General features: G+C 34.0%; 1 protein-coding gene across 1 annotated transcript; it reads left to right on the top strand.

Annotated features, from left to right (window-relative positions):
- Positions 1-749: 749 nt before the first annotated feature.
- On the top strand, positions 750-2,437 carry LOC134233339 (beta-1,3-galactosyltransferase 1-like). Its single transcript, XM_062715302.1, has one exon. The coding sequence runs from the start codon at positions 813-815 to the stop codon at positions 1,926-1,928; it is 1,116 nt and encodes a 371-aa protein (XP_062571286.1). The 5' UTR covers positions 750-812; the 3' UTR covers positions 1,929-2,437.
- The last annotated feature ends 8,349 nt before the right edge of the window (positions 2,438-10,786 follow it).

The raw sequence follows: 10,786 nt of genomic DNA, 5'->3' as shown, positions 1-10,786 counted from the left end.
CGTCCGTGATTGTTCTACTCACAATTTAAATTGCTAGAGTGGCGTTTGGAGCTTGATTACTTTCGTTTGTTTTCATATTCCGTTAAAAAAAATTACTAACAAACTTCCTGTAAAAAGTGCAGAAATTCACATCTTCATCTCTTTCCAATTCATAATTTGCATATTTGATAGCAATATCTTGTAGATTAATGTAGATAGATTTCTGAAAAAAATATGCACAATAGCAATTAATTACTAATAAGGTATAGACATCTAATTTTAGAACATATTCTCATTTGTTAATATGCTCAGAATGCATGTTTATTGTTTCAACCATCATGAGCAGTAAGAAATGCAAAAAACTATGAACTGGTTTAAAAGGAAGAATAATTAAATTCTCTTAAGTAAAATTTCATTTTCATCATTATTGAACCGCAATCACGATGGTTACATGATATGTATACTTGAATTATTACAATGTATAACTCTATTCTTGTATTACTTCCGGTTAATAGCTTTAAAATATAATTCATAATTTTTACTGTAAAAAAAAAAAACGAGCAAACAAACTTTGCTTACACTGATCATGTAAATCCATGTAAAATCCAATGTATACTGCGCCAATTTGATATGGTCGTCCTTCATCTTCCACTAAATGTAATGGCCACTGCTGCGCCATTTTCAGATAAAAATGTGTGCGAGAGGGAAAATTCCTTACTAAAGAGAGTAAATCTTTACTGTGATTTTTTTTTCACTTAGAGATTTTTGTATTTGAACATGTTATAGTATCGTCATTATTCGATTTTGCTTGCAGGGAGAGCACATTGAACCTGATGGCTTCGTTCGGCCACAGACTGGTTTGGATTCTGTGTGGAATGATGACAGCCATCTTAATGTTGGACCAGTTCCTGAAAATCAGTGTCCCAAAGACTCCTCAGTTCATGACCAAGTACCAAAGTCAGAGGTTGTACGAAACGGATGTCAAGGACAATGATGATATACAAAGAGTGACAAGAATACAAAGTAGTTCTACAATTTCGACAGTTACAAAGTCAGTCAAAAAGACTAGTTATCCACTTACATTAATGTCACCCTATCTTATTAATAACCCATCAATATGTAAAACAAAGGAAAAGTTAAACTACGTTGTGATTGTTCACACATCAACAGACCACTTCAAAAGACGCAGCATCATACGACAGACTTGGGGTAGCATCAATATTTTGCGCAATGGGGGTTTTCGAATAGTTTTCTTCTTTGGATTATCTAAAAATAAAGGTACGCAAACGATGCTTGAAAATGAAAGTACTGTGTATGGTGATATTGTTCAAGGACATTTCGTTGACTCTTATCACAATTTGACGCATAAAGGTGTTCTCACCTATCGATGGCTGAGTGAATTTTGTTCTAATGTTGAAATGGTTGTTAAAGTTGATGATGACATGTTTGTTAATTTATTCTATTTGATGGAGTATTACCTTCCAAAGTACCGCAAATCAAAACGGAGCATAATGTGCCATATCAGACCGAAGGGCACCAGTCCAATAATGCGCCAGAAAAGTAAATGGCAAGTGAATGAGGACCAGTTTAAGAATATGACTCACTATCCTGTTACATATTGCAATGGATATTTTGTGCTGATATCGGCAGACATTATCCGGGAACTTTACAAATCCTCCTTTTTGACGCCCTTCTTCTGGGTGGATGATGTATATTTGTACGGGTTACTGCCAGCTAGAATTGGGGATGTTGAATTTACACAGATCGCTAAGTATCTGACGCTTCACCAGGAGGCGGGTATGAAGTGTTACAGCGGAAACACAACGTGTAAATACGTAGCTTCATACGCTGAGAAAAAAAGTTACATGGAAATAATGTGGTATGCATCTCTAAAAATGTATGCCAATATAGCCCAGAAATTCATAGCAAAGGAACTGCTCATCGCGTAAAAGTTGTCAACATTTTTGTCATGTCAGGTTTCTGTAGTATAAAATGTGAGGAGATATATGTAATGCAATACTTGTACAGTACAACTGTACTCTTTTTTTCTTATAAACATGTATATTGAATTGGGTAATCCACGTGATTTGCATAATAAAAAAGATTTTAACTAAATGTACTTATTTAATGACATCTTCATTTGTGTAATATTCGTCCTTTAGATTTTAATATTGATGTATAATGACTTTGTTCATTTTTAGTGAAGAAGAATTGTTCACAAGTTAAGTTGACTCTTTTATGATTATTACGTCTCTACTTCGTTGGCAGGCTTTTTTAGTCTGTGTTACAGATGAAGACACTACGCTCTAGAGATCCCTCAGAAGGAGAATAAGGTTGACTGATTAATGAAGACATATTCAGGCACTTTATTTTTTGTACAATGTTAAGATTTTAAGTTATATGGTCTATAACATTGTATATTTAGCGAAAGAGAAAAATAAATTGCCCATGAATAAAATATTTTCGCGGATTGTTGGCCAAAGCTATGGAAAATCTAATAGTATTATTTAAAACCTCTGATTTTCTAGGTAAAAGGAGCTAAGCAAACTAAAAGACAGTATTACAACGCCGAGAGCTCTAGCTAATCTTTGAATGTGTGCATGTTTCCACCAAAAGAGTTTTCGTTCATTTCTACGTGTACATAATAACATGCATACATACGTATAATTATGTTCATAAAGAAGGACAGCTCATATAAGAAACTTCTGAAGAGAAATATATCACTTAAAGCTGACATGAACTCTTAAAAAGGCATCAGTTTTCATCTTTGTACGACTTACTACATTCTTGTACGCCCTTGTCCGCCATATTTCTTCGATTCCGCCATATTTAATCGAAGATTTTTGGCCACCTGTACCTGCTATATATAGACTTGTAGAATTGTTTCACTTGAGTGATTTTCTAGCCTGGCTGTCGACATGTACACATCTCCGATAGCATAGTTTTTAGAAGTCCATAAACTGAATAAACTGACCAAATACATGTTTGAAAAGTAAGAATTCAAGAAAAAAAAATAGAACTTGACCGAGAATTAAATTGTTTTTGAGTGCATTTGCTGCAATATAGAAAATACACTAACACGGAATACATTCGTGTACAGCAAAAATCCATGCAGGTCGAGAAAACGCGTCAAACGCAGTGATAAAACATTTACCTGAATATACTGCTATCGTTACAGGGATGTGCACATGTCGAAAGAATTATCCTATTTTACTTTTATTGAAAAATGCATCTCAGAAGTCATGTAATCCATTGCTAACTCAACAGTAAAAGATGCTTGGACACACGTGGCCCATGCCGATCATTTTATTTGGTCAGGGAAAATATAAAAGGTTGAAAGCTCAGTGGGGTTGATTGAAAAAAAATGCAAGTAATTTTTTCAAAACTAAACATTACTCTTGTCTGCAAATGTTGCAAATAGAATTTATGATTACATGGTTTAAATTCATTAAATTTTTAATAAAGCATGCATTATTACGAATCATTCACCTTTTGAAGATATTTTCCTGTGATAGGAGGGGGGGGGGGTGTAATAAAACATGCATATTAACACTCTCATAAAAATAATTTAAGAAAAACGTCGGAAACAGATTGGATTTCTTTATGATCAATTATTATCAAATAAATACTGTGTATTGGCTTGATTAGACTTAATATAATTTGATTTAAAGTTATTTATAATTTTATGCCGATGAATGAAAACATACCCCACGCTCCCCCAAAAGTCGAAGTGCTGAAATTCCCAGAAAAAATAAAGGAATCGTAATTTCCTCGTTATATGCACATCTATGCACATTGTGTCCTAAATATCTGCAAAGTTTGACGAAATTGTGTCCAGCGGTTTATGAGGAAATGCGCTGACAAACTGCTCATCTTTATATTCAAGATATGGCCAAAATCTAAATGTAAAAGTGCGGAAATTCCCGAAAAAATAAAGAATTAGGAATTTCCTGGTGATGTGCAAATCTAGACACACATTGATTCCTATAAATATCTCGAAAGTTCGACAAAACTCTGTGCATTGGTTTATAAGAAGTTGCGCTGACCCCAAAAAAAAAAAAAAGAAAAAAAAGGGCTGACTGATGGGTCCTTGTTGCGAGGGGTGTAATAAACGAGTTTGATTCTGTGGTACAATGATAATGAAAATAGAATTTAATGTGAATTAAATTTCTAGACATAAATAATTAATAATTACAAGAAAAATTAGATAGAAAGAGAGAGGAATCCCCCCGTGAGGATTTCCGCATTCTATCTACAATTACCTTTATAAAAATCCCATTGTCTGTTGTCCAGGTCCAGGTTCGACTTGTACGTTTGAGCATAGGTGTCGGAACCGGGGGGGGGGGGCTTTTTTACAAATATATACTTAGTATAGACATTGAACATTGCTGCGTAAGAGAGAGAGAGAGAGAGAGAGAGTTAGTTCAATATACAAAAGAGTAAATAAAAATTATCCGTATTCAACCAGTGTCAAGAATCCCTACCCTAGCTTTTACAATTATCTCCCAAATACTCCTATAGAAATTATATTTATATATAAAAAAAATAGCTAGACTATCAGGCAGGGAAACTGAAATCTCGAAAGACTCTCTATAACAACATAATTATACAACATTTATGCATTCCTCAAAATGCACATACTTTGTGGTCGGAGTGACGCATTTAAATTTTTTTTTTCAAAATTGAATTCGGCAGAGATGTCTGTCTTCCAAGAATATTTAGATAACGGTCATGTCAATTATTTTTGCACGCTCCCCGCCCCCTAAAAAATCAAATGCCTAAATGTCAATCTGAACAGGGGATGGCTTTTCTTCGTGTTTTTGTGTGTTAAAGAACGTATAAATCTATGTACACATAAAAAAATTGTATTCTGGTTAAATGCTTTTAAGATTTGAAGTAAATAATTACCGTACATCAAATTACTTGGTTTAGATTTGAGATTAGTACTAAAATGATCAGTTATAATTGACAAATGAATTTTGCGACGCAAACCAACTGCAGACTATATACATGACTTTGTATAGGATGTATATTAGAACTACATGTAGATAGACAATTAACAATTATAGCTTATGAACAGCAGTTATAATTACCCCCCCCCCCCCCCCCCACTTCAGCCGCGCAAATACCAAATAACTTCTCTTTCCACTTGTGATAATTTCCCTGACCAAAATCTGATCAGCACGGACTAAGTGAATCGACGTGCAAGTCTGTACTGTGTACAGAGAAATGACAGTGTGTTTACTATTGGGCTTTTACGGAGTTTATTTCTTTTTTGTGATGCATATTTCAATAAATGGAATTCATGGTGTATATCACTTGACTTGTGCACATCTTCGAACCGATGCAGTAACCTTATTATCAGGTATGGGTACGTTTACAGCGTTCGAGACGTTTTCTCGATATGCACCAATTGCATAGCTGCAAATCAAAGGCTTTCATTGTTATGTTCCATTCAAATGATATAATTTCAAAATATGTTTGCAGATTTTACTGCTTTTTATTTCAAGTTTATTCTGCATAAATTGGCGCACTGTAAAAATACGTACTCGTGCATCTAAATTTTTCACCAAACTTCATTTTTTTCTTTTGATTCAAATCAATAAATTATTCATAAATATGATTATTATGTTGTTTATTGTGGCTTTGAAATGTCTTGATCTCCTTATGTGTTCTCATATGCTTTACCATCGGAGATGTGCACAAGTCGATACCCAAACCAAAAAATCATTCAAGTGTAACGAGCGCATTGGGGTATATATCGTTACAATGAGACAAGGTATCTGAAAGAAATATGGCGGAATACGGCTATAGTTAGTATGAAACAAGTCGTACATAGATGAAAATGTTGCGTTTTTAAGAATTCATGTCAGCTTTAACTTTTAAACAAAATTATTGCTATGTCCACGATGATTTGTTGGGGTTTTTTTTGACAATGAAAACAAGGAAAGCTTCATACCAAAATTATTTTTTCTTAAAACTGCTTTGTTCTGGTTATGCGTAAAGGGTTAATGTCCTTTTATACATTTAAATTGAATACAGATTAAAACAAATAAACCTTCAGCATGTCCTTTTAAAAAATATAAATAAACATTGCACAGCTTATTTCATTTTTTAAAGGGATAACCGTGCATGATTTTGGTTGAGCGTTAATAGATACATCTACAGTGTTGAATTGCATGAAATTTATGGAGTTAAGAACAGTATTCTGGCTTCTTTAGCTTTCAAGTCCGTTCAAACCATACAAATCAAGAGAAGAGCAAACACGGTTCTCTAAAACATAAGAGGTGGGATCAGGTGCCATGGAGGAGTGAGCATCCCCTGCTGACCGGTCACACCAGACATGCGCACCTTGTCATGATCAGTAAAACAAACGCAGAAAACCCGTAGAAAATGCAGTGTGTAAACAATGCACCAACAACTTATATATATATATGTTTATTCACCAATCAAGGGCCCACGGGGGGCATGAACAATTATTACAAAATGATAACATTGATTACAGTTCTATATTAAGGATAATGTAACATGACTAGTGATTAAGTTTGACATTGAGAAGTGCATCACCACACTGGATCAAAAGCATAGAAACCATAGAATGATAAAAGAAAACACAATTAGATAAAAATGATAGATATAAGGTAAATTAAAAAAAAAAAAATCTTGTAGTAATGGCAGTACTCTAATATAAAACTAGTGCATCTTGAATACAAGGGGCACCAGGGGATGATACCTCTACACAGCCAGTCTGGCAAACCTGTACCCTAAGTATTGAAGATGGTCATTCAAAAAAAAAAAAAAAAATCATTTAAGTATTAACAGAAATAGTAATTTCAATTAATAAGTACTTAGCATATAATTAGAAACTTAATGCAAACTAATCTCTTGGAGTTAGTTCAATAGATATTTGACATATGCATACCCACATACACAAACACACACTTACTGTTACACAAATCCATGCATACAAAAATAATAATTTATATACAAATATATGTATGTATAGTATATATTATAAACATACACTTATTGTTACACATATCCATGCATACAAAAATAATAATTTACACACAAATATATATATATATATATATATATATAAGCAAATGGTACTATCATGTATAAATGTAAATCTGTGATCTTGAAGGTAGCATACAATTAATGTAAAGAAAAGGTAACTTGGATACAGAGGGTACCAGGGGACGATGCCTCTGCACAGTCGATTATACTGGCAAACCCGTACTCTAAGTATTCAAGACACCCATTCTGACCGATTCTGTACATTTAAGAAGGGAATGGGGGGACACATTAAATTTCCAAAAAAAAAAAAAAAAAAAAACCATAGGTTTACTAATACTTTTCATACTTCAGCTCTCATAATCATTTTACTGACTTGAATCAGTATTTGCACATCCTCATTAGTCATGAGCCAATTTAACTTATTATCACTGTCCAAGTTGTGGAAATTCTTACAGGAATTGTTTATTAATTCATACAAGACTTTTCTTTCATCCTTAATGTGATTACATGAAAAGAGAAAATGTTTCTCATCATCAACTGTTTTGTTATTGCATCTATTGCAGTGTCTTTCTTCTCTAGGAATGCCTATATATTGACCCCTTTCAATATTAAGTCTGTGAGCTGATATGCGAAAACGAGTAAAACTTCTCCTCTGCTCAAAATTCTTAATTAAATTAAGACACTTTTCTTGACCAAAATTTTGTTTAAAAGAGCTATAGCATCTCAGCTTTTTATCAGAGTGTGATTTAAGTTGAGAATTCCACTCTTGTATATAATATCTAAATAAACAATCTTTAAGTTCACGTTTGAATTTGTGCATTTTGACTGAAGTTAAATCACGAATACCCTCGATATTGGTAATAAGAAAATTAATGGAGCTGTACCAAGAAGGGAGTTTTTTCTCAAACAATGATTTGGATTCACAATATGCATCTTTCAAAATTGGGAAAGAATGGCCTAGATTTTCAAGCCTATACCAGTACCTTATCATTGATCTTACAATGTCAAAGTGCAGGGGAAATCTACCTAAATCAGACAATACAGCAAAATTAGTTGCAGTTTTATGCACACCTAGTACTGATTTACAAAATTTCAAGTGGAGTTTTTCACAGAATAAGTTGGAGTATATTTTATCAATAGTACAATTGGGTATGCTATTTTTTTTTTGTAAATGGATTAAAACAACCCCAAACTTCAGATGCATACAATAAAATAGGTTTAGTTGTATGGTCAAAAATATGAATAGTAGTTTTAACCTCAGGATTCAGGGAAATGAAATTTTTCCTGAGTTTAAAAAATGATTTTAATGCTTTTTGATAAAGCTGCTTTTGAGCAAAGGAGAAAGAACCCGAAGAACAAAATGTCACACCTAGATATTTGTATTCAGACACACATTCCAGTTCGACATCATCGAGGTAAAATTTTGTTTTGGAGAGTCTACCTGCTTTGTTAAAAACAACTATCTTTGTTTTAGATGTATTTACACAGAGACACCAATCATTACAGTATTGCTGTAGAATATTAAGTTCTTGTTGTAAACCTTCCGCTGTGGAGGAGAGTAGAATTATGTCATCAGCATACATCAAACATTGAACTGAATTTGAATTTAAACAAGCTAATTCAGAGAATTCGTGTCCCCCGCTTAGGGAAAAAGTCGGATCCCCCATGACTGAATTGTAGAATTATTAAATGTATACATGTATACTGATGCAAATAAAATACATGTATGTCAATATGCGTATAAAGATTTGATTGCTTATTCTTTATTATGTGTATAGAAGATTCTTTTTATATGGAATATTTATCACACTGTAATAATGATTTTATAACCTCATAAATTTTTCTTTTCACATGCTGAATACTATCATTTAAAAAAAAACGAAAATTAAAAAAAAAAAAAAAAGGATCGTCCGAGATTCGATCCCGGGTCGTCTCGCTTATGAAGCGAGAGACATACCATTAGACCACGGAGGCGCTTCAAATAAAGTCGGGTATATGCAGAAGTGAAGTCACATACATGTATATATTCATGCTCGATATTGTCAAAATTTTACACAATTCATGGTGTTTGATTTATTTAGCCTTTATTAAACAGTTCTAATAGATGTAAGAACACAAAGTCCGCTGAGAACCTGTTTTATACGCAATAATTCTCCGCATGCCCCTGTGCTAAAAATAGCGACATGTAATACTATAAATACTAATAAAACAAGCTAATTCAGAGAATTTGTGTCCCCCGCTTAGGGAAAAAGTCGGCTCCCCCTGACTGAATTTGTAGAATTATTAAATGTATACATGTATACTGAAGCGAATAAAATACATGTATGTCAATATGCATATAAAGATTTGATTGCTTATTCTTTATTATGTGTATAGAAGATTTTTTTATATGGAATGTTTATCACACTGTAATGATGATTTTATAACCTCATAAATTTTTCATTTCACATGCTGAATACTATCGTTTAGTAAAAAAAAAAGTATTTTAAAAAAAAAGAAAAAGAAAAAAAAAGAAAGGATCGATCGAGATTCGATACCGGGCCGTCTCACATGTGAAGCGAGAGACATAACCACTAGACCACGGAATCGCTTTACGCGCTGTGAAGTATATGCAGAATTGAAGTCACATACATGTATATATTCATGTTTTCATGTTCGGTATTCTCAAAATTTTACACAATCCATGGTGTTTGATTTATTTAGCCTTTATTAAACAGTTCTAATAGATGTAATAAGAACATAAAGTCCGCCGAGAACCTGTTTTATACGCAATAACTCTCCTCATGCCCCTGCGCTAAAAATAGCGACATGTAATACTATAAATACTAATAAGACAAACGGGGCGGGGCACTTTCAGAGGGGCGAGAGACGTCCTAGGGAGTTTCGGTATAAAATTACATTGCATAAGCTCAAAATCTTCTTGAAATATCGCCCGGAAATGATAGTATTACATACAGACAGAATGTATAAATTTACGACCTTGAACTTTGACCTTTTGACCTCAAAATCAATAGGGGTCTTCACTAGGCCACAGGGAGTTGTTATATAAAATTTCATAGCAATAGCTCAAATGGTTCTCGAGATATCGTGTGGAAACGAAAGTGTTTTAACAGAGAGAATTTGCTTATTTATGACCTTGACCTTTGACCTTTTGACCTCAAAATCAATAGGGGTCTTCTTTAGTCCATAGGGAGTTGCTATGCTAAATTTCATTGCAAAAGCTCAAAGGGTTCTCGAGATATCGTGTGGAAACGAAAGCGTTACAGACAGACAGAAAGACGGACGGACGGACGGACAGACGGACGGACAGACGGCTGGACGGACGGACGGACGGACGGACAAACCCAAATTAATATCCCCCACTTTTCAAGCGGGGGACAACAAACGGGGCGGGGCACTTTGAGAGGGGTGAGAGAGGTCCTAGGGAGTTTTGGTATAAAATTACATTGCATTAGCTCAAAATCTTCTTGAAATATCGCCCGGAAATGATAGTGTTACACACAGACAGAATGTATAAATTTACGACGTTGAACTTTGACCTTTTGACCTCAAAATCAATGGGGGTCTTCATTAGGCCACAGGGAGTTGTTATGTAAAATTTCATTGCAATAGCTCAAATGAGTCTAGAGATATCGTGTGGAAACGAAACTGTTATAACAGACAGAATTTGCTAATTTATGACCTTGACCATTGACCTTTTGACCTCAAAATCAATAGGGGTCTTCTTTTGTCCATAGGGAGTTGCTATGCTAAATTTCATTGCAAAAGCTCAATAGGTTCTCGAGAT

Source organism: Saccostrea cucullata, unplaced genomic scaffold (assembly GCF_032062105.1).
Source record: "Saccostrea cucullata isolate Sc308-1 unplaced genomic scaffold, CSIRO_AGI_Scuc_v1 ctg3939, whole genome shotgun sequence".
NCBI lineage: Eukaryota > Metazoa > Mollusca > Bivalvia > Ostreida > Ostreidae > Saccostrea > Saccostrea cuccullata.
This window is presented reverse-complemented; position numbering and strand designations above follow the sequence as displayed.

What these genes read in the sequence shown, in the direction of transcription:
- LOC134233339 (XM_062715302.1), top strand. Translation starts at nt 813, where the DNA reads ATGGCTTCGTTCGGCCACAGACTGGTTTGGATTCTGTGTGGAATGATG.